Raw genomic sequence first — 25084 nt, forward strand, 5'->3', positions numbered from 1 at the left:
TCTCAACACAGCTGTAGAAGAAAGGCCAAACATGAGAAGCAACAAGTAACAACCTGGGAGGAATAAAAAAGCGATCTGACATAAACTTAAGCTCCTTAAACTCAATATTAATTATCGCTAGAATATAAATCACATCTCTCTATAAAGAAAGAAGTTTCATCCATCTTACATGGGGTAGATTTAATTGCATTGTGTGTCTGGGACAAAAACAAATATACCTTCCTGAGCCTTCAGAATTTATTTCTGGACAATAATTCTCCTTTTCCCACTTTGTATTGCCTTTAAAAAATTATCCTTTAATAAAGCATCATCAGAGAATAGATACATGAGGAACCAAATTTACTTCTTTCCATCTTTGCAGGGAAGGGCTCAAGACCTCATAGTGGAAGAGTTATGCTCTCCATAAACAATATGACCCCCCAGGAGAGAAGAACGAATAGTGGGAAGGACAGAGAGGGAGAGAGACTGTCTCTCTTTGTTTTCAAGGTCAATTTCTGATATAAATGTAGACAGAAAGTATATTCCACTAGCTCTGATGCCAGACCACCTGTGGATTCCATCTCTAGCTCTTTCATAAAATTTGACTCTTTCTTACCATTTTTATGCTTTAGTTTCTTCAACTATAAAATAGGGATCATAGTGATATTATTTATCTTATAGCATTGTTATAAAGATTAAATAGTAAATGTGATGGGCTTACTATTGATTATAAACACGTTTTAAATGTTCTCAGCTCTTGATATTCTAGATAGACAATTTTACACCATTGCATGAGTTGGTCCAAATACTTCATTTTCCAGATGAGGACTGAAGACATCAATTCTTTAAATAGATACTCCGTGTCTGTAGAACGCAGGTCTCCTATTTCCTAGTCTGTTTCTTCTAACAAACTCCTTGAAATCTCACTGTTTCCCCTCATTCTTTTTCATTCTTTTCTTGATTGTTACATGGGAGTAAATGAAGTAATCAGAGCTTGGAAATAAGTGGTAACTGTGCCTTTGGTTGCAAGTAAAAAATTACTTATTTTACTCTCCAAGATTTATTTTTTATTTATCATTATTATTATTATTTTTTACCTACATGGGTGTCATCAAATAGATAAGCTGGATCTAATCAAATAGATCACCCCCAGAGGGAATGAATCCATTCATACAAAGACCTGCGGGGCTGTTTGACACTAGTGTTTCTGTGCTATGTGTCCTATGTGGAAGGTGGGTCTAGGGCTGCCCTTAAATAGACGTGAATAGTGTAGGACTTTTCAGGTTCCAAGTTGACAAAACTTCCAAACCTTTGGTGATCTACTGGGATTGAAAGTTGATTGCAGCTTTCCTCTTGCTAAATATGTGAACACCACCTCAAGTCAGTCGCACAAGGAGCTAGGGCCCCAAGCACCCTGGAAACGCTAAGAAGCCAGACTTACCAACATCCTTAGGCTATTTCTTTGGCCTGGTACTTACTAGCTCTTAAGTCTGGTACTCAATGATTTACTCTTCAAGTGCCTACAGTGTTGTCTTCCTAATTGCTGATCTCATTTTGCATCCAAGTGTCAAATAGTCCCCTGGAGACTACAGAGTAAAACAACAGGAAAAGTTCCAATAACCATCAGAATCCTTAGTAAAATGCAGCTCTTAAAGTAGAGGACCTTCCTGGATCTATCCCAAGTAGCCTGACACTCCTGTTTTCTTTAGGCACTTCATGTGCCTGTCAGTTACTGAAATTAACTACATTTCATAAATGATTCCCTCTGCTGGCAACTTGGGTGACAAAGTGGTTTTAGGGACTCACTTTATTTAGATGATTACCCTAAGGCAGGAAGGAAATATTGTGCATAAGGACAGTGCTGTGGGGAGAAATCTTTGACTAAAGAGTAACAACATCTGAGAAAACTGTTTATAGTAGATCCAGAAAACTGCAAACAAATGAACAGAGCTGGCAACTCATTCTGAATCTGAGATAAGCAATTCTAAATGAGACAGCTGGATTTTATATAGCGCACAAATACGTGCTATGAAACCCAGATCAGACAGACTTGCCAAAATATCCTAGACTGTTGGAGGTCAGTACAGGTCAGCCAAATAAATTAAATCCTGAGTACACTACCTTGGTCTAATTGCCTGGTCTCTCTGGGCTTACCTTTGTCTTTTCATCACTAGCTCCACCTATCCTTTCATCTATTTTCTTCTTTCACTTAAAGTTTATATTATGGTACCATCAAAGATAAGTTTCTATGTTACAACCCCAAAGTAAAGATTCATACTTCTAGATTACATTGTAGCAAATTTCCTTACTTTTTAGTTTAAAAAATCTGCTTTTCAAAAGGTAATCAACCACAATGGATGCAGTATAATTCCAATCATCAACAGAAATGTTTCCTCTGCTTCATTCTTTGTATTTTTCTTGAGCAGCATTAAGTCTTCTTCCCCACATATGAAAATCTTTGAAATGTTTATGGAAATGCTTACTAAATGAAGAAGTTTGCTAAATGCCACAAATACTATTAAACTTATACTATCGACATGTGCCTGGCTATCAAGACTGACTCCTTGTTACATAGATGTCTGGGAGAGTCATCCTATGGGCAGATCTCCAAAACTCTCCAAAACAAATCTCCAAAACTCTATGACTCATGTATTATAGACTTTTGGTGGTTGCTCATTATAGCAGTTTTCATCCGTTAGGTGGTTTGAAGCATTTAAAAGTCAGGTAGTTATACGCTGTTATCAAAACACAGATCTAGAACTGTTCAACTCTCATGGATAAGAACAATACGCTCTGCAGGCATTAAAGGTGTGATAATCCAGAGCTCTTTTGAGGCACATGAAAATGATAAGACTAATATTGGCTAACATTTGTTGAGTGCTTGCTAAATGTCAGGCTTTAGGTTGAGATGTTTAAATGAGTTGCTGTACTTAATCTTCATAAATCTATGAGGTAGATAGTCCTATTTGCATGTGAGGAAATTAAGGCCAACTAAAACTGAAAGTAAGTCACCCAAGGTCACTCAATTAGAAAAATGGCAGTGGTCAGGGGCAGTGGCTAATGCCCATAATTCCAACACTTTGGAAGGCTAAGAGGTTCACTTGAGCATAGGAGTTCAAGACCAGCCCAGGCAACATAGCAAGATCCTATCTCTACAAAAAACACTTTTAAAGAAAAATGAGTTGAGTGTGGTGTTGCAGGCCTGTAGTGCTAGGTATTCATAAGGCTGAGGTGGGAGGATCACTTGAGCCCAGGAGTAAAGGCTGCAATGAGCCATAACTGCACCACTACACTTCAGCCTGGGTGACAGAGCAAAACCCTATCTCAACAACAACAACAAAACAAAGAAGAAAAGTGGCAGAGCCATGTGTTGGTCCTATAAAGGTGTATATACCGCAGAGCCTGCTTTTTGAACCACTGCCAAGTACTGGTCTGGCAGGCTGATCTTTGTTTCCTTTTCTTTTTTTATAGCAACAAGCACAATACAACATGGATGCTTATTACGAAAATATCTTGAATAAACACCCATGCAGCAAACTTTTCAAGTAGAAGAAAAAATAAAGAGATCGACTTTAAATATATTTTTAAATAGGTCATTTGTTTTTTAAAAAAAATAGTCACTCCATACATGAATGTCAATAAATATCTTTGGAGCCTAGAATGAATGTCAATAAATATCTTTGGAGCCTAGACAACGGCTGAGGAGCCTAGACAATGGCTGAGGTGACAACCTGGGGACACATGGTAGTTAACAATACACAGGAACATGTTCTCACTCATAGGTGGGAACTGAACAATGAGATCACTTGGACTCGGGAAGGGGAACATCACACACCGGGGCCTATCATGGGGAGGGGGGAGGGGGGAGGGATTGCATTGGGAGTTATACCTGATATAAATGACGAATTGATGGGTGCTGACGAGTTGATGGGTGCAGCACACCAACATGGCACAAGTATACATATGTAACAAACCTGCACGCTATGCACATGTACCCTAGAACTTAAAGTATAATAAAAAAAAAATACACAGGAACCTCAAAGAGTGTAGTTTTGGCAAAGTGGGATCAGGGAAAGTGACGGATCATGATGGAGGGTGGGTACACTGCTCAGGAAAATTGACCTGGGAAGGTGATATCTGAGCTGAGAAGATAGCCAGGTTATCACTGAAGAAGAGATCCTTTGAGTAGGATCTTTTCATGCAAAGACCCTGATGTGAGCCTGGTCTGTTAGAGAGACAGAAAGATTTTCCAGGCTGCAGAATAGTGAAAAAAGGGATGGCAGAGAACCATAGGGTAGGGTAGAGAGTATATAGACATCACATGTGGTAAGAAGTGTGCATTATTGTAGTTGCAGGAAAAGAATACAAGGCAGAGGAATGATATGCCACAGATAGTCAATTGTTTGGTAAAATAGTTTCTGAAATACGTAATTTCTTCAGCTTATAGACAAATTTCACCAAGGCAGAGAAAAGAGGAAAACAGCATGGAATCCTAAGACCTTATCTATAGACTCTATTGTTACATATGACTAGAAAAAGTCATTCCTGAAAAAGGGTTGAACGTTATAAAAGCGTGCAGCGATCAAAGCCAGTATTTACAAATTTCATATTTATAACCTTAGGCATTTCTGTTTCACTTCTATCATTAAAATAAATACATATTTTACAAAGGTGACTCATTTAGATTAAAAAGTTACACGCATTAAAATTGTAAAGAGATGATAGGAGGAGAGAAATAATAGTTTTAATCTGGCTAGATCCACACAATTTCTTATGGAACAAGCTGATACTAAGATCTTGGGATAGTGTTAAGATAGGAGGTCGATAGGATAAGGACACTTCTTTAAGGGAAGTTTTGCATTTTAAGAACAACTTGGAAGAAAATTATACATCTCTGTTATATCATTTTTCATATGTTTATTGAAAATGTATCAAATCCTGAGATCCAGTGAAAGCTCATTTCTAATTTTATTTTATTTTATTTTTTGAGAACGAGTCTCACTCTGTCGCCCAGGCTGGAGTGCAGTGGTGCTATCTCGGCTCACTACAGGCTCTGCTTCCCGGGTTCATGCCATTCTCCTGCCTCAGCCTTCCGAGTAGCTGGGACTACAGGTGCCCGCCACCATGCCCGGCTAATATTTATTTTGTTTTTATTTTTAGTAGAGATGGGGTTTCACCGTGTTAGCCAGGATGGTCTCCTGACCTCGTGATCCGCCCGCCTCCGCCTCCCAAAGTGCTGGGATTACAGGCGTGAGCCACCGTGCCCAGCCCAGTGAAAGTTCATTTCTTTTTTTTTTTTTTTTTTTTTTTTTTTGAGGCGGAGTCTTGCTCTGTTGCCCGGACTGGAGTGCAGTGGCCGGATCTCAGCTCACTGCAAGCTCCGCCTCCCGGGTTTACGCCATTCCCCTGCCTCAGCCTCCCAAGTAGCTGAGACTACAGGCCTCCGCCACCTCGCCCAGCTAGTTTTTGTATTTTTAGTAGAGACGGCGTTTCACCGTGTTAGCCAGGATGGTCTCGATCTCCTGACCTCGTGATCCGCCCGTCTCGGCCTCCCAAAGTGCTGGGATTACAGGCTTGAGCCACCGCGCCCGGCCAAAAGTTCATTTCTATAGAGCTCTTTCTATTAATACTGAAAGGTCAGGCAGAATTTATGGCACTTTACCAAGTAACAAACAGTTAGGTTACCTGGGATAAGAGAAAATAGGGATTTCATAAAAGTTACTCTTGGTCTGAAACTATGTGGGATTTCCGAAATGCTGGGTAAAGGAGGCTAAATAGCTCTCATTCTGAGGAATTGTAAGAGCTGTTGGTATGAGAACCACTGCAACTCCTGATGACTTATCTGTGGTCATGCATCTTGGTGTCACATGGGACAAGTCTAGAGGTTCAGTTGGAAAGGGATTAGGTAGAGGAAGAAAATATATGTGGAACCCCAGCCACTTCCTATAAAAACCAACAAAAATAACTAAATATTTCAAATGTTTTTAGAAATATAAAATAATTATGTTAAACATTTAAAAATAACTAAATAACTTAGTATTAATTTTCACATAAGATTGCAAATGTATTTTGGCATATGAATTCTGACCCCAGCTTATATGTATGAAAACAATAGTAGATTTAGTGGGGATGATATCATTTATACCTTATTATATGTAGAGTGTCACATTTTGCAAAGCATTTTATTTAGGTCCATTACCTCATTTGATTCTCATAATGTCCCTATATTTAGCCAAAGCAGACATGATTTGCACTATTTCTGCTGGAAAAATAAGAACATCAAGACACAAAAAAAGAAGTTAGTTGGTAGCCAATTAGACCTAAACTGTAGATCAACCAAGCCCAAATCCTGTTTCGTTTCTTTCAATCACTAGCCCAGTGGTTCTCAAAGTGTGGTCCCTATATCAGGAGTATCAGCATCAACTGAGAGCTTGTTGGAAATCCCAATGCAGTCCCCTCTCCAGACCTACTAAGTCAGAAATTCTGGATATGGAATTCAGCATGCCTAACAGGCCCTCCAGGTGATACTGATGCCTGCTAATTTGGAAACAATTGTGGTAGTCCATAGTGATCCTCCAGCCCATGGCAGTAGTGTGAGAAGAGCTTCCTATAGAGGGAAGCTGCATAAACATTCCCCATGATTTCCTTGATTACTTCATCAACCACACACATGTTAATAGCTGATTGTTGGTCACATGCTATTCCATACACTTAACACTGCTGGCACCAGGCCATGACATTACTTCACAAAGGATTTGACCAACTGATTCTTTTCTGTATTGATTTGATTTGTAAGATGAATCACAAACCAATTATTTTACTTAGAGCAATCATCATAATAAAGGGTCAAAATCTATGGTTATGGATATGTCAGGCCAAGGAAGAACCATTTTTTTGTCTGAGCTCAAAGCAAACTCACAGTAAGAGAATCAACTATTGTTTAAAATTTCTCCCTGGCAATATTTTTTGTTCATTTTGTTATTTTAATTTTTGCTTATTTGGGATTCTATTCAATCACTGGAAGTCTAAAGAAAATATAAAATAGAAATCTAAGCTATTAGATTAGGGTGGCCATTGGCTGGGATTTTACAAATATCTCAAAGAATAAAATATTATCTTCCATTGAATCTAAGATGCCGTCAATTGTGGCACAAAATAAATGTAACCGTTATTTTATATGCCACTATGAAAATAAAAAAAAACAGCCCCAATCGCATGATAAAATAGCATCAAGTGTGAGAGACATTCCAATTTCAGACATGTCAAAATATGAAAAAGTGTATCTTAGTATTAATGGAATACAGCACACATTAGTTGTAGCTGGCATCTTCCGCTGGGGCAAACTCTGCTTACATATTTTCTTTTCATAAGCAATGTTGATCTGGCCCCAGTTACGGTACAGTTATAGTAACTTTGTTCTTCAAAGTTAAGTAGTAGTCGTCCCTGCCGAAGGACTGTTTCACAGCATCAGTAACTAAACACTCCAGGTGGAAAATAATCTTCTACAATTTGGTATCTGAGTTATTATGTGGTATGAGGAAATAGGCAAGTGAGCAAGACAGTGAATGCAGAGTAATGGTGAACATGGAGCACTCATTCACTCCAATAAATCTTTTGGTTGTAATTTAAAAATAAAGTCATTCTTAAATTTGTGTTTTTATACCCTGACAAGTTTGCCTTCTTAATTAGCCATGTTTTTTTTTTTATGTTAGCTGTTAAATATATAGGAGTGAACTCTATTACATGCAATCATAAATGTCTTGCAAATTCACTTCCCCTGTCATTGCAGGAAGCCATGTACTTGCTTGAGAATATAACAAAGAGACATACTATGGGTTTGCAGGAATTTTGAGTCAAAGAGTAAGTCCTTGACTCATTCTTGTGAAAAATGCTCCATGAAAAATAGAACACGTGGTCTGTAAACTGCTAATATATTATAAAGCTTACTTTTCTGACCTGAAAAATTTTATTCAAATAAAAAAGTCATTGTTGGAAAAATTTTCTTTTTGAAAAATATTTTCACAATTCAGAGAAGCTTCCATAGTAATTAAAAAGTGTGCACATATTTACTTGAGTTTTTTTGATTTGTTTGTTTGTTTGTTTTGAGACAGAGTCTCGCTCTGTCACCCAGGCTGGAGTGCAGTGGCCGGATCTCAGCTCACTACAAGCTCCGCCTCCCGGGTTTACGCCATTCTCCTGCCTCAGCCTCCCGAGTAGCTGGGACTACAGGCGTCCGCCACCTCGCCTGGATAGTTTTTTGTATTTTTTAGTAGAGACGGGGTTTCACCGTGTTAGCCAGGATGGTCTCGATCTCCTGACCTCGTGATCCGCCCGTCTCGGCCTCCCAAAGTGCTGGGATTACAGGCTTGAGCCACCGCGCCCGGCCTACTTGAGATTTTTTAATAACCCATTAAACCTAATGAAAATAAATTAAAGTGGAAGTCTAGAGACACAAGATCAGGTTGCAGTTTTGTTAGTCTTCATCTCTGTGACTTAAGCACAATTACTTAATTTTTCTGTTACTTCTAAAATTAGAAATTTAAATGGTTGTAAAGTTTTATAATGATTTCAGAGGGATAAGAAAATCTTAAAAAGATATTAATACAAAAATACAAAAAGGTACTATGTATATATTATCTCATTTAATCATGAAAGCAAAATAAGAAAGTGCAGAGAAGCATCGAGGCATAGTGCCACAGAGCACAGTGCCTAGCACATAGGAAACATCCAACATCACTGGCAGGTATTATAATTCTATCATCAACAATAACAACACAGCCAGGATGAAACTAATGTTCCCTTTTCAGTCAAGAATATAATCTTCAAGAGGTTAGGTGACATTCCTATGATAATTCTGAGGCCCAGGCCAGAATTATGACTTTTTCTGCTGGACAACCAGGTTGTGCTTTCACACTTACGACCACATTGCCCTCCATAGTCCTTGATAACTTAACCAAGCCATTTGTTTTGAGTAGAAAGTCATCTTTTTTATTTAAATTGTAACTCCCAAAGAATTGCTTGAAAACACCTCAAAATGATATTTTACATATCTACTACATGACTTCTGGCCTGCTTTTCCCCTAAAGTTTGGATTAAACTTGAAGAATATGGGTATACAGAACCACCCTTTTTGCCAATTTTAAAAGGAACAGAAGAGGTGACATAAACAGTATAAAACAGTAAAGAGAGGAGGAGAGGTTTGTTGTGTGGATGTGTGTGTGTATATGGAGAAACAGGGACATAGACTCAGGTTTGACGAACAGGTAAGGAAGGTCGAAGACATTCTTTCCTTCTTTTGTTGCCTCCCTTCATATTTTCAAATGCTACATACTAGAAAAGAAACAGAAGCCCTAACTGACTAAAAACATTAGCCTAAGGCAACTTTAACACACATGCAGAGGGAGACTTGTAAAAGGATGTTCACTTAAGCATTGTTTATAGAAGTAACTATAGCCACAGATCTTTCCCCCTATGTTTTCTTCTATTAATGTTACAATTTCAGGTCTTACACATAAATCTTTACTCCACTTTGAGTTGATTTTTTTTTTACACAGTATAAGATGAGGGTCTAATTTCATTCTTCTGCATTTGGGTATCTAGTTTTCCCAGCACCAATTATCAAAGACTGTCTTTTCTTCGCGGAGTGTTCTTGCCATCTTTGTCAAAAATCAATTGACTGTGAGGTGTGGATTTATTTCTGGGTCCTCTATTCTGTTCCATTGGTCTATGTGTCTGTTTTTACGCCAATGTCATGCTTTTATTACTATAGTTTTGTAGTAGCTGTTAACGTTGGAAAGTATGGTACCTCCAGCTTTGTGTTTTTTGATCAAGATCTCTTAGGGTATTCGGGGTCTTTTGTGGTTCTGCACAAAGTTTTGGGTTGATTTTGCTATTTCTGTGAAAAAATGTCATTGGTAATTTGATAGAGATAGAATTGAATCTGAAGATCGCTTTGGGTAGTATGCAGACTTTAACAACATTAATGCTTCCAATTTATGAAGAGGGGCTATCTCTCCACTTACTTACATCTTCTTTGATGTTTTTCATCAACATTTTATAGCTTTCAGTGTGGAGATCTTTCACCTCCTTGGTTAAATGTATTCCTAAGGTTTTTGCATTTCTTCCCTTTTGTAGCTATTGTACATGGGATTATTTCCTTAATCATTTTCAGACAGGTCACTGTTAGTATACAGAAATGATACTGATTTTTGTATGTTAATATTATATTCTGCAAGTTTACTGTATTCAGTTATTGGTTTTACCGGTTTTTTGGTTGTTTATTTTTTGTTTTGCTGTTGTCTTCTGGGTTTTCAATATGTAAAATCATGTCATTTGGAAAGAGACAGTTTAACTTCTTCCTTTTCTATTTAGATGTCCTTCATTTATTTTTCTTGTCTAATTTATTTCAGTAGAACTTTCATTAGTGTGTTGAATAGAAGTGGTGAGAGTGAGCATTCTTATCTTGTTCCTGATCTTAGGAAAAAAACTTTTATTTTTTTCACCATTGCGTATGATGTATTTATAGCCTTATCATCTATGGCTTTTATTGTGTTGAGGTACATTCCTTCCATACCTAATTTGTTGAGAGTTTTTATTATAAAAGGACATTGAATTTATTGAATGCCTTTTCTGTATCTATTGAAGTGATCATATAGCTTTTGTCCATCACACTGTTAATCAGGTATAACACATTCGTGGATTTGCCTATGTTGAATCATCTTTGCATCCCATAGATAAATCTCACTTGATCATGGTGAATGACCCTTGTAATGTGTTTTTGAATTTGGTTTGGTAGTATTTTGTTGAGAAGTTTTTTTCTGACTCTTAAATGTGTTTCAGATAGTTAACTGTCAGTTAACTAAAACTGTAGTCGATTGTTAAAAAAAAATCGCTGGATTGTTTATTCTGCATTGGCATATTCATATGTCAAGAGCAGAACATACGTCAATACATCATAACAAAATGCACAGCTTTTAGGCAAGCAGTGACTGAGGTATCCTCATCACAAAATAATAATGCTTTATTTTCTTTTAAAAACATTATCACTTTTTAAATTGTCTCTGGATTTATTATAAAGTAGGAATACAAACAGATATAGAAATGTGAAATGCAGGCACTTATTTTGCTAACCTGACTTTTAATTAAATGGTCAATACACTTACTATTTACCTAAAATCCTGCATTGCTTCCAAAGATGTCTGCCCATCCTCCTTCCATTTTCTTCAAGTAGGAGTCTAAAACACCTTCAAAAAAGCTATAGAATTTGTGTTGTATATTTTGTGCTCAAATATATCATCTAAACACCCAGACTTTAACTGAATATTTAGAATTGTTGAAATGATATGAACAATAAAATTCAAAACTATTAATTCACAATACCTGATCATTTATTACATAGGTTGTAGGTCAAATTATTATCTCCCTTCCCCACTCACTTTTTTTTAACTGATTAGGAAAGCAACTTGATTATAAAATTTGTGAGAAACATAGTTGAGATCTGAACATATATTTTCTGGTACCAAAATTAGCTATGTTTTACTCTCCTTTAATTATTACTGTCTATTTCAAGTTTAATAATTAAAGGATTCTATCAACTCCCACTGTCCTGCTTTTCTGAGCAGAGATTAAATGAGTTTCTCACCAATTATATTCCAGCAGGTGTTAACAGCTGGGTCTCAGCACTTTTGCCCAAGGCCTACTGATATAAGGAAATATTACAGGACACAGAAATACGTGATTCAAAACTCAGAAAGAAATGGCAGCGATGGGGAGGATAGCAATGGCAAAAAAGAAAAAAAAACTTATGAACTCCTGTTTCAAGAAACTTCGAATATAGTAGAAGAAATCATCTGACTTACTTAAAAAAAATCATGGATTCTTTTTAGCTTTACTCATTTTAAAAAACGCTATTTAGACTATTGTTCCAGGCACTAGGCCAGTTTTTGAAACACAGCACAGAAGCGGATGAAAGAGGTTAATCTGATGGTAGCTGGATGAGAAAAAGCTTTGAAGAATCAATGCTGCATAGTATTCCCCTGTGTTCACTCTAACCTAAAAGAAATGAAGCACTTCAAGTTTAAGGTTGACCCTTCATGAAGTGGTACCTGGTGGGTAGGTGACTTCTAGACACTCCTTTTCTCCATACCTGTTTGCTGTGGCCTGAAATGCCGTTATGAGAAGACAAGGCATTGAGTCCCTGATTACAGGTAAGTAATAAGATACAACTGCTAAACAGAACTACTACATTCTGAATAGTTACAGAAGTATTACAACCATAACGTTAGCTGAAATACACTTACATTTAAAGTCCATAATCAGGTAATTAGTGAAGCATTTAAGTAAGTATGATCAGGTTCTTTATAGATTTTGGTAATGTAGAAACAATTAGACACTTAGGAGAGCCACGAACATTTTAAGATAGGTATAGAGTAATTAGTAAAAAAGAACAAGAAAAAAAAGCAGTCAGCTTCATCAAAACACACTTAGTTCTGGCTCAATCTATATGCAACTCTGTGGACACAAGAAATGGAAAAATTGAGGTTATTTGAGCTACATACCCATATATGACTTTTTGTTGAGTATCTGCACCTTGATAAAGAAAAAATATCCATTGAGAAGAGAGGATCTCAGAAGCCAAACAGATTGTAATCAAGGCTATCTAAAAAACTTCATATGTCTCATAGATGAGGAAACTAATTTATCTTATCATCTGTAATAACTGGAGTTAAAATCAAAGTGCTTTTTCAGAATTCGTAGGTAGATAAAACTTCCTGAGGCACCTGGGATTAAGCATGTACATGCACTGTTAGCAGACAAAGTAGACAACATGGCCTTGTGTATTTATCACAAGTTTGTTTCTTGGCATTTGTTCATTGGATTAGCACTCAAGATTTTAGAGTCTTATTTTTGGATCATTGACTGACTAATCAAGGAATCTTTGTACTTCCCTAAGAATAACTCACTGTTAAGTCGAAATTCATTTATACAGGTATCTTCTCCCAAATTGTGCTTTCTCACTGTTAAACAGGCACTCAGTAGGGGAAAGAGAATCAGAATATACTAAAAAGAAGTACAATTTTCTATTAAAAAAAATATGGCAATTCAAGACTCTAAGGTTTGTTACTTGATTTTCCCCCTGGCAGCTATTAACTATTCTTTTTTAAATCACTTAAATTTTTTTTTTAACTTTTACATTTGGGGGTACATGTGAAGGTTTGTTACATAGGTAAATTCATGTCACAGGATTTTATTGTACAGCTTATTTCATTACTCAGGAATTAAGCCCAATAGTTATCTTTTCAGCTCCTTTTCCTCCTTCCACCCTCCTCCCTCAAGTAGACCCCAGTATCTGTTATTTCCTTCTTTGCATTCAGGAGTTCATCATTTAGCTCCCACTTGAAAGTGAGAACACACGGTATTTGGTTTTACATTCTGGCATTAGTTTGCTGAGGATAACAGCCTCCAGCTCCATCTATGATTCCACAAAAGACATGAGTTTGTTCTTTTTTATGGCTGCATAGTATGGTGTATATGTACCACATTTTCTTTGTCCAGTCAATCATTGATGGACACTTAGGTTGATTCCATGTCATTGCTATTGTGAATAGTGCTGTGGTGAACATTTGCGAGCATGTGTCTTTGTGGTCAAATGATTTATATTCCTGTAGGTATATATCCAGTAATGGGATTGCTGGGTCAAATGGTAGTTTTACTTTTAGCTCTTTGAGGAATTGCCACACTGCTTTCCACAATGGCTGAACTAATTTACACTCGTACCAACAGTGTCTAAGTGTTCCTTTTTCTCCACAACCTTGCCAGTCCCTGTTATTTTTTTACTTTTTCATAATAGCCATTCTGACCTCTGTGAGATGGTATCTCATTGTGGTTTTGATTGCATTTCTCTAGTGATCAGTGATATTGAGTGTTTTTTCATATGCTTGTTGGCTGCATGTATGTTTTCTTTTGAAAAATGTCTGTTCATGTCATTTCCCCACTTTTTAATGGGGTTGTTTTTCGCTTGTAAATTTAAGTTCCTTATAGATGCTGGATATTAGACCTTTGTCAGATGCATAATTTGCAAAAATTTTCTCCCATTCCGTAGGCTTTCTGTTAACTCTGTTGATAGTTTCTTTTGCTGTGCAAAGGCTCTTTAGCTTAATAAGATCTCACTTGTCAATTTTTGCTTCTGTTGGGATTGCTTTTGTGTCTTTGTCATAAAATCTTTACCAATTTCTATGTCCAGGATGGTATTGCCTAGGGTATCTTCTAGGGTTTTTATAGTTTGGGGTTTTACATTTAAGTCCTTAATCCATCTTGAGTTGATTTTTGTGTATGGTGTAGGGAAGGGGTCCAGCTTCAGTCTTCTGCATATGGCTAGTGAGTTATCTCAGTACCATTTATTGAATAGGGAGCCTTCTCCCCACTGCTTGTTTCTGGCAGTTTTGTCAAAGATCAGTTAGTCATAGGTGTGTGGTCTTATTTCTGGGTTCTCTATTCTGTTCCATTAGTCTATGTGCCTATTTTTGTACCAGTACCATGCTGTTTTGGCTACTGTAGCCCTGAAGTATAGTTTGAAGTTGGGTAACATGATGCCTCCAGTTGTGCTCTTTTTGCTTAGGATTGCCTTGGCTATTTGGGCTCTTTTTTTGGTTCCACATGGATTTTAAAATAGTTTTCTTCTAGTTCTGGGAAGAATGTCATTGGTAGTTTGATAAAAATAGCATCGAATCTGTAAATTGCTTTGGGCAGTATGGCCATTTTAATTGTATTGATTTTTCCTGTCTATGACCATGGGATGATTTTCCATTTATTTATGTTTCCTCTGATTTCTTTGAGCAGTGTTTTGTAATTCTCATTGTAGAGATGTTTCACTTCCCTGATTAGTTGTATTCCTAGGTGTTTTAGTTTTTTTGTGACAGTTGTGAATGGGATTGCCTTTCTAATTTGGCTCTAGGCTTAACTGTTGTTGGTGTGTAGGATTGCTACTGACTTTTGTGCATTAATTTTGCATCCTGAAACTTTGATGAAGTTGTTTATCAGCCGAAGGAGCTTTTGGGCCAAGACTGTGGGGTATTCTAAATACAGAATCATGTTGTCTGCAAACAGGGAGTTTGACTTCCTCTCTTCCTATTTGAATGACCTTTATTTCCTTCTCTTGCCTGATTGCTCTGGCTAGGACTTCTAAACTATGTTGAATAGGAGTGGTAGAGAGAAGGCATCTTTGTCTTATGCCGGTTTTCAAGGGGAATGCTTCCAACTTTTGCCCATTCAATATAATGTTGGCTGTGGGTCTGGCATAGATGGGTCTTATTATTTTGAGGTATGTTCCTTCAACACCTAGTTTATTGAGAGTTTTTATCAAGAAGGGGTGTTGAATTTTATCGAAAGCCTTTTCTGTGTCTATTGAGATACTCGTGTGGTTTTTGTCTTTAGTTCTGTTTATGTGATGAATCACATTTATTGATTTACTTGTCAAAATAACCCTGTATATTTGCAGACAGAAATGGTTCCTGTCTCAAGGACTATAAAGTGTTTATTAAAGGAATGTATTTCACATGTTTATAAAAGGAACATACTTTTTATCAGATGTGGCTATCATCTCACAATGACTTTTGCATAATTCCAAAGGAAAAACATATTCTTGTTCACATGACAAAAGCAATTTGAACATATGAATTCATGGCCTGACACCAACAAAAGTAGCGAACGCTTATATGTGTTGAAAGGGAGGAAAAATATGTGTTGTGGCAAAATGAATTTAAACCAAAGAACCTTTTTTTAAAATGTTAACAACACTATAAAGCCAGGGGGTGCTAGTATATGGTGAATTAATTTCATTGTTTGAATATAGCACTTAGTTGTCATGACAACCTGATTAAGTTGTAACCTGAAGACAATTATATCTGAATCAGCATATTAGAAAGATAAACTGATAACTTCAAGGTAAACTTTGATGCTGGGTTTAGGGCAGGTTAAAAAGCTATCTAGTCATTTCAGGTTGGGATTTAGCCTTGGTCCTTAAGGAGCAGCACTGATACTAAGTAAGTAATTCAGATTGTTTATTAAAACTTCAGCAGAAACCAATGCTAAAAGCTTTATAGTTTCATAACAGAAACTACTTAAAATATCAAGAAAGGGGAGGAGAAAAGAGGAGGAAAGTAAAACATCACTAGTGAAGGGAATTACCTTTAATTTTAAATCACCTCTATATTTGGACTGAGATATTGGTGATTACTCCAACCTTTTATTATTATTTTTCAATCAGGTAACTAATGTTTAAAAACAAACAAAACCCCTAGTTACTTCTACTTCATTTCTCTTTTCCTTTCAGAGATAGCAAACAAAACTGTTTTAAAAGACTGATTCAATGTGCTAAGAAAATATAATTTTAGCATCTCTGACATGGATAGCATCCTCAAAACCACTCTCTATAATTATCAAATATTCTACTTGGAGCAGGAATGAGTTTTGCTAGAATTGGAAAACACAGAGAGAGGAACTTGGTTGTGTATCTTCTTCCTACTTTTTACTTTAGAATCTAGCCCATTTCTAACTTCATTTTGGGATCACCCTACTCCCACAATGAAGGATGACTTCCTGAATAAGACGGTGAAAGTCCAGTGTTAATTGCCTGTCCAGAACTTTTGGACCAAAACAATATGAATGCATCTGCCAGATGGTTAGAAAGCAAACAAAGATACCAGGTGGGGAGTCCTTTAGGGAACAACTATTGAGCTATCTAGTAATCCCAGCTTTTACCCACTTGCTGTGGCAGCATCTCTAGAAAATGTAGCTGGCAAACTCAGGCTTCCATGAGATAATATATACAGTTGCCCAGATGTGAGGCTTTGCTGTTTTTCACTTAAGTATCACAAAACTAGTCACTGTCTGTCATAGACTATGTTTGGGAGATTAAGGGTCATGGGCACTAATATGGTCTCTGTAGTGTGCATCCAAATTCTCTATTCTCATCTGGGCGTGATGGCTCATGCCTGTAATCCCAACACTTTGGGAGGCCAAGGCAGGTGGATCACCTGGTGTCAGGAGTTCAAGACCAGCCTGACCAACATGACGAAACCCTGTCTTTCCAAAAAATACAAAATTAGCCAGGCATGGTGGTACATGCCTGTAATCCCAGCTACTAGGGAGGCTGAAGCAGGGGAACTGCTTGAACCCGGGAGGCAGAGGCTGCAGTGAGCTGAGATCATCCCATTGCACTCCAGCCTGGGCAACAAGAGTGAAACTCCATCTCAAAAAAAAAAAAAAAAAAAAAAATCTGTTCTCATGCATTTTATGAAACATTTTCTTTTTAATGGAAAAAATACAGAAAATGCCTCAAGCAATTTCACCTAACTACAATTCAGGATAAGAACTTTGATTTTAACCCCAGTTATTTCAGATTTTTAAATAAATTACTTGCCTCATCCATAAGATATGTGAAGAGTTTCAACTATAGTCTGTTTAGATTCTAAGGACCTCTCTTCTCATTGTATATTTTTTTCCTTATTAAACTGCAAATACACAAAAGGTCAAGTATTATATCACTTAAAACTTATGTCTGCTTGCTTTTCTTAGGAAATAGGCACCTGGCAGAGAGCATATGGTTCTTGAGTAGGAAACATACACAAGGGAAGAAATGGGTATGGAGGGACCGGGAACGACGGGAGGGGAGTTGGAGGCATTCTAGACAAACTGATTCGGAGATGGAACACAATGAAGAGCTTCCTCTCAAATGGATAAAGATATATGTAAATGGGTAAAAAATATATTGAAGATGTTATTGTACCATACTAAACCTAGAAGTGGTAGAACCCATGTCTCCTATGCCTAATGACCAAAAGAAACCATGAGACTATTCTCAAGGTTGCATTTGAGATTTGAACTTGACTTGGCCAAAAATGAAGACACAAGGGAACAAAATGATCAATCCCTTTAACTAGTTCTGACAAATAGTCTTGTTACAACCTTTCCCTGTGGCAAGGAGAAAGACTTAAACATAGACACTCCTCTCTTCTGAGTGAGATTCTTAGATTTAATGGCAAAGAACACCTTTTCTAGGGTTCCTTCTTTCTTCGCGAGGTATTTTGTATTTTTTGGGTTTATCTCCACTTAATGTACAAACTCTCTTTTTCTTTGTTTATTTAGACAACTATTTACTAGTTTTGACCCACAAGTGAGGTTTATCTGTGATGGAAAGACTGACTTCCATTGAGTGGAGTTCCATGGATAATAATAATAATTTTAAAAAGGCCATACAGACATTTAATCAGAGCAAACACCTCTCTATTCAATTTTGCCAAAATCATGAATTATTTTGCTTTGTTTGTCTTTGTGGAGTTTCCTGTTTTAATATGTTTTTAATAGACAACAAGGCACAAAGAATCCTGGGTAAATAATACATGTTAAAAATAGTTACTACCTAACAATGTTACTGGAACAATTAGAGTGCAGAAAACTCTTTCACATGAGAAGCCAACTAAAAACAAAGGTTGGCATGATGCTATTTCTTTGATTCTTTTTAAATTAACACAGCACATTTGCTCCAAACTCATCTCTTCCACTTAAAAGTATTTGGGATTTTTGTTGTTGTCTGCTTTGCAACTCTCCCTAAAATATACCATTGTGGGCCTATTCTTTGTGTAATTTTACTTTTTTCTTCTATTTTTAAATAGACACCCCTAGTGCCAATGTACATTTATATGTGAGCTATATTACACACACATATCCTTTTTTTCCCACTCAGAGAGCAAGGGCATTATTCTTAAAGAAATCCTCTTTCTAGCCAGATTCCATTAGGTTGTGTTATTCAAATGCACTATAACATAAAATTTATTTCTTCACGTGGTGTCCAGTTGCTAAGGAACATAGCCAAAAAGTTCAACTTTGCAACACAACAGAAGACGAGCAGACATTATGAGAGTTGCCCATAGACACATGCAGAGGCTCTTAGCAAGGGGAATTACACTTTTGTTTTCAAACCTGGAAGTGCATAATATTATTAAGAAATAGCTATTTTTATCCCATGTACAATGGAACTTCCATTCTCCTTGGAAAAGCATAGTAGCTTTTCTAGACTCATGACCTCTCAAGTCATGCAGCACATTTTAAACAGAAGCCCTATCACTTCTGCCTTTAAATGCAAAACAGGTCTCCTGAAAAGCATGCAATTTCTGAAATGTGCTGTCATGTCCACCAAAGGAAACACTTTAACTTTGTTTTTCTTAAAAGCAAATTTCTACAGAAACATGAATCTGACAGAGCAATAAACACCATCTGAATCATTTTCAAATGCCTCACCCAAGTTTACTGGACACATGTAAAAGGTGGTGTCTATCATAAAGACTTAAAAGATGGTATGATATCAGAGCCTTTCATAAAGTCCTGAAAGAGATACTTACATTTTGCTGTCACTTTGTACCCTCCTAGAGGAGGGGTGTGGCCTTCCAATGCATCAAATCCAGCGGATACTAAGACCATATCTGGATCAAACTCTTTGGCCACAGGCTTCACAATGGTCCTGCACAGTAAAAATGCAACCGGTCACATGTGGGACTGGTGAATACCTTTAAAAATCATTCAGTGGAAACAACCTGGCACAACAATAGGAACTTCCCAAGAATAAAGAAAAGTGGAATACAAACATTATTTGAATGGAACAAAAATGTATCATTTCCTTAATAATGAATCGCTATTATTTTAGCATCCCAATTCAGTCTTTTTTCTTTCATCTTTTTTCCTCCAAATGGAAAAACAAAAAAACCAAACTGCTCTGCAGGTACATTATAAAACCCATCATATTACACATACGTCTGTGGCTGTTTTATCGCACTGCCTATAAAAAACTGCTTCTTCCAAGGGAGTGACTAATGTTTTACAGAGGAAAGTCAAAGCTTTAGTGAAAACCCGGCTTGCTCCAGTTAGTGAGAACTTGGTGTAAATTTGAACTATAAATTTCTTTTGGGAAAAGTTTGCTTTCCCAACTTAAAAAAAAAAAAATTTAAATATTTATCATGGTAGGGGGTGACTCTTGCAAAGGAGAAACACAAAATTCCCTTAATAGAATCCAGACTACAATGTTAAGTGAGTCCAAAGTCAGACACACCAGGAATGTGGCAGCCTCATCCATGACAGCAACCCCTGCTGGTCCCAGTCAGACACTTCAACACTTCCTTTCTCAACTTCAGGGCTCCCAAACCTCTTTCTCATCATTGCTAGCTTTGAGAAAGAATGACTAATGGACACAACTGGGCTTTATAAAAATTTTACACAGGCTTGAAGACCAGTATGCCATCATAAAAATTTAAATTTCAAAAACTATTTACTGAAATGGGGAAACTGCACGCTATAATAAATTTAAAAAGTAGTACAGTCACTCTTGTGTGTTTGTGAGAGATAACCAAAACAAATATTAAAATAGTTATCCTTCAATAATGACATAATTACTTTAATTTTTATGTTTGTAAGTTTTCCAGATTTTCTATAATGATTACATATTAATTTTATATTTAAAAAATGTTATTGCATATCATAATCAAGAAGTTGCAGTTATGCAGTAAAAATATTTAGTTGAAACTTACCTAGAAATGTAAATGATTGAAATATTTTTCCTAATAATCCACTACTGTCATAAAAATTCTATCCTTCAAGTTCATAAATATACATGTAAGTGACTTCCACAGTAGTCCTTCCAACAACTGGTAAACCACATAAATCTGAATTGGCTCATCAGTAAAACTAAGTGAAAACCTAATTTTATTTACTATACACAATTGTATTAAGTTTTTTCTTGAATAAAATTAAACATTTCTAATACAGCTACATTATCAAGAGATATACTAGGTTCTTCCCCATCCCAGTAATTGCAAATCTTACATTATGGTTGTCATTAAAAGTGTCACATATAATAAATTCACTACTTTTCATGAGTGAAATAGTCATGTGGTATATGTTGGGATATTAGAGATTGGAATAAGTTTTTTTCAAAGAATTAAGAGTGCTTTATCAAGATACTCTGTTTAATTTTATTAATCCTACATACTCCCTTAGAGAATGGATGCTTCTACAAAATTCAGTAAGTAGATGATTGAACCAGATTGTCCATGCAATCATAAGCATCATAGTAATTAATTTTCCATCTCTTTTCCCTCTATTGGAAGGTCATTCTTCCCTCATTTTCCCCCCAGTATTTACCCATCTTTCAAGGCACAACTCACATACTATCTTCTCAATAAAGTCTCCTCTCTACCCATGGATATTAAATATAGGTGCATATTTTTGAAGTACAAGAAGACAGGAGAGGAGACAAGATTGCCCACATAATTTTAGAACATTGAAAACATAGAGATGATCTACAGAGTATAAGCGCCTACAGAGAAGACACAAAAAGCAAGCTAATTTTTCTCTCTCTTCTTGGAAAAACTAACTCAAAAAGCAGAAAATGCCAACAGTCAGCTTATTTTTCCAATCTTCCTATAGTTAATCAGTGGTCAAAAAGCCCCATTCACATTTACAGTACTCTTTTCTTAAATATGATGGATGCAAATATTTTGTTAATACAGACATATTACCCACTTACAGGGAAACTATAGCTCTCTATGCCACATATCTCGGAATATACGGAATCTATTGGTTTCTATCTGAAGCAAATTGCACATTTGCTATGTAGGTCACTTCTGAATTCACAAACACAATGTGTTTTCTAATTTCCTGTGGGTTTTCAAATTCCTTCATCTTATAGGCCTAATCCTATATATCTGAACTCATTCCAAAAAGTAAGAAAAAGACAGAAAATTTAGAAAAAGGATACATCACCTGATAGAATCCTTTTACTTAAAAATATACTCGCCTAGAATTATGTCTGGGTGGAAGCTGTTTGCTGAATCAATTAGTGAAGCATGATGAGAACAGAGGCATTATGCTGCAATGCATGCTGTGTGTTTTTGATTAAATTGAGGAACTACATAGCAATAGATGGTTATGGATGGTGATATTGGTAAGGTTCATTCATTCATTTCAACAAGTATATGTTGGGTGTCTACTATGTTGCAAACACCGTCTTGGTCTAAAGATGTGCTCAATTTTGAACTGAATATTATTTATTTTCCTATCGTCAGCTCTGAATTCTTACTCTCTTCTCTGATAAATGAATGAAACTGAGACTCCATAGATCTCTTTATTTTGGCAATGACTTTACAAATGTCCATGGAAGTGCTCACTGTTCTATTTATGCCAGTCTAGATTAATTTGTACTCAAAAAGATCTATCGTGTCTGAAAGACTGAATAATGTATTTGAGGGTAAAAAAGTAGGAAAAACAATGTGATTTTTATTAAAACAAATCTTCAAAGGCACTAATTTAAAATTTTTTCTGAAGAATTGGGATTTCTGATTAAAGGTAGTAAACAAAGCATACATGTTTTCCTCTTATCTTTTCCAATATCCCACTGAAAAGAAAGTATAGGAAGATACATATGAACTCATGGTTCTTAACAGATGAATAATTTAGATGACTGTATCCATGGGTTAGTATATATTTCCTAAAAGAAATGGCACCCCAGTGGCAAGGAGCAGAGTTAATACCCAGATCTTGCTTTCTCATATCAATCTCCAGTAAAAGGACCCAGAGATCCTTGGAGAAGTGGTTGATTCCAGCACTGCATCAGGGGAAATACTACATGACTCTAGAATATCTTGTGGTGACAGAAATCAACAAAATGCTTAAAAAGAGACATGGACATGTCAGTAGGACATGTGAACCAATATGAAAGCACTTCCAATGGCCAAAGCTGAAATAATTTGAGGACCAAAATAAATAATGATAGCATTGGATTATAATCGAAACAATTAAACACCAAGTCCCTAGTGAATACATAATAATTGAATAGAAAGGAGAGAAAATAGCTCTTTCTTACAGAAAAATATCATCTAATAAATGTAGAAGAATTGAGGAAAATATATAATTACCATTGGAACAAGACAGAAATAATTGATGCACGTAAGATTCAAGGATGGATACCAAAATTAGTGGAGCCAGGCATTGTGGCTCATGGCTGTAATCCCAGCACTTTGAGAAGCCAACGCAGGAGAATTGCTTGAGCTTAGGGGTTCCACCCTGGGTAACACACAGAGACCCCATCTCTCCAAAAAAGACTAGCCACGCATGATAGTGTATGCCTGTGGTTCCAATGACTCGGCAGACTGAGACAGGAGGATCGTTTGAGCCCAGGAGTTTGAGGCTGCAATGCATTATGATTGTGTCACTGCACTCCAGCCTAGGTGATGGAGCAAGACCCTGTCTCAAAAAATAGTAATAACAATAATAATGATAATAAATAAAATTAGTGGACAAACGTTTGTGGACAATCATTATATTTGCATAATCCCAAAGTATCTTCTGTGAGGTACTAAAAAGGAAAATAATAGAAACTTTGAAATGAAGAAAATTGCAGACACTACCTGAATAAAGTTAACATCTCCTATGATTGGACATACCGGCATCAATACTCCCTGATATGATGCATTAAAGGCAAAGAATTCCTATGGCATTTTTGCTAAAAACATATAACTTCAAATCTCATAATGAGGAAATATTAAACAAATTTAAATTGAGAAATATTTGACAAAATAAGTGACCAGTATTCTTCAAAAGTCATGGCCATAAAAAACAAGAGAAGATTAAGGACTTGCTACAGATTGGAGAAGATTGAGGAGGCATGGTGTCTAAGGGCAATGCAGTACCCTGGATTGGATTCTGGGACAGAAACAGGACATCAGTGGAAAATTTGTAGTCCCATATAAAATCTGTAGTTTAGATAAGAGCATTGTACACATATTGCTTTCTTAATTTTGATAACTATACTATGATTATGTAAGTTTTTAATATTAGGGTACACTAGGTGTTGGCATACAGGAACTCTGCCCTATTTTGACAGCTTTTGCTATAATTTCAATATTATTTCAAAATAAAATGCTAACAAGTATCAGAATATCAAAATAAATAAAATTATAGCAATTAAAGACGGTAGGACAGTTGTCACCAAACAAATTTTTAACAAATTTCCAGAATAAGGAAATTGACTGGAAGTGCACTGGAAAAATAAATAAATAAATAAATAAAATAAAGCTACCACCTTGCATATGCGCTCATGGGACCACAGAATAGATGAGAGACACTCCAGCCAATTAAGCCCGTGTCAGGAAAACTCTCTAAACCTGTGTTTTTTCTCTGCTGTCACATTACCACAATAATCATCAATACAGAAGACTTCTGTGATCAAAGGTGGGTACTTTTCTCCACATGCCAAGCAGTGGACATCTGCTGGGTGTTCTCCAATTCAATTTCAGCACTATCTACCTGGAGAGAGTGTAGATCCCACAAGTTGAGGATTCGGTCTCTTTAATAGTCTGTTCTTGCACTGCTATGAAGAAATACCTGAGACTGGGTAATTTATAAAGAAAACAGGTTTAATTGGCTCACAGTTCTGCAGACTGTACAGGAAGCATGACGCTGGCATCTGCTTGGCTTCTGGGAGGCCTCAGGAAACTTACAAATACGGCAGAGTAGGAGGAAGAGAGAGAAGAAGGAAGTGCTACTTTTAAACAATGAGATCTCATGAGAACTCTGTCATGAGAACAGCACTAGGCGAGTGGTGCTAAACCATAAGAAACCACTCCCATGATCCAATCACCTCCCACCAAGCCCCACCTCCAGCATTTAGGATTACATTTTGACATGAGATTTGGTGGGACACAGATCCAGACCAAGACTACTCTCCCAAGCCGCCTCCCCACCCCTGGCCTGCAACACACACACACACATACCAATTGTGAGTCCAGGAACTTCCCTTCAATCTGGGGTTCCCATGCCCCCCCTCTTTGGATTGGATTAATTTGCTAGAGCTGTTTCACAGAACTCAGGGAAGCACTTACTGATATTAACTTTATTATAAAGGACATTCAAAGGCTACAGATGAAGAGATGCATAAGACAAGGTATGGGGGAAGGCATATGGAGTCTCCATGCCCTCCCTGGGAATGCCACCCTCCAGGAACTTCTACATTTCCAGCTATCTGGAAGCTCTCCAAACCAGTCCTCTTGAGTTTTTATGA

The 25084-nt window shown here is 36.7% G+C and overlaps 1 protein-coding gene across 1 annotated transcript in view; it reads right to left on the bottom strand.

The window, feature by feature from the left end:
- The window catches only part of HDAC9 (histone deacetylase 9), a 679750-nt gene that overhangs the window by 60471 nt on the left and 594195 nt on the right, over nucleotides 1-25084 (bottom strand). Inside the window, exon 22 of the mRNA XM_023215947.1 lies at nucleotides 19377-19495. Coding sequence (XP_023071715.1) covers nucleotides 19377-19495 — 119 coding nt within the window. The remainder of the gene's footprint in view (nucleotides 1-19376; nucleotides 19496-25084) is intronic.

This window comes from Piliocolobus tephrosceles, chromosome 8 (assembly GCF_002776525.5).
Source record: "Piliocolobus tephrosceles isolate RC106 chromosome 8, ASM277652v3, whole genome shotgun sequence".
Taxonomy (NCBI): domain Eukaryota; kingdom Metazoa; phylum Chordata; class Mammalia; order Primates; family Cercopithecidae; genus Piliocolobus; species Piliocolobus tephrosceles.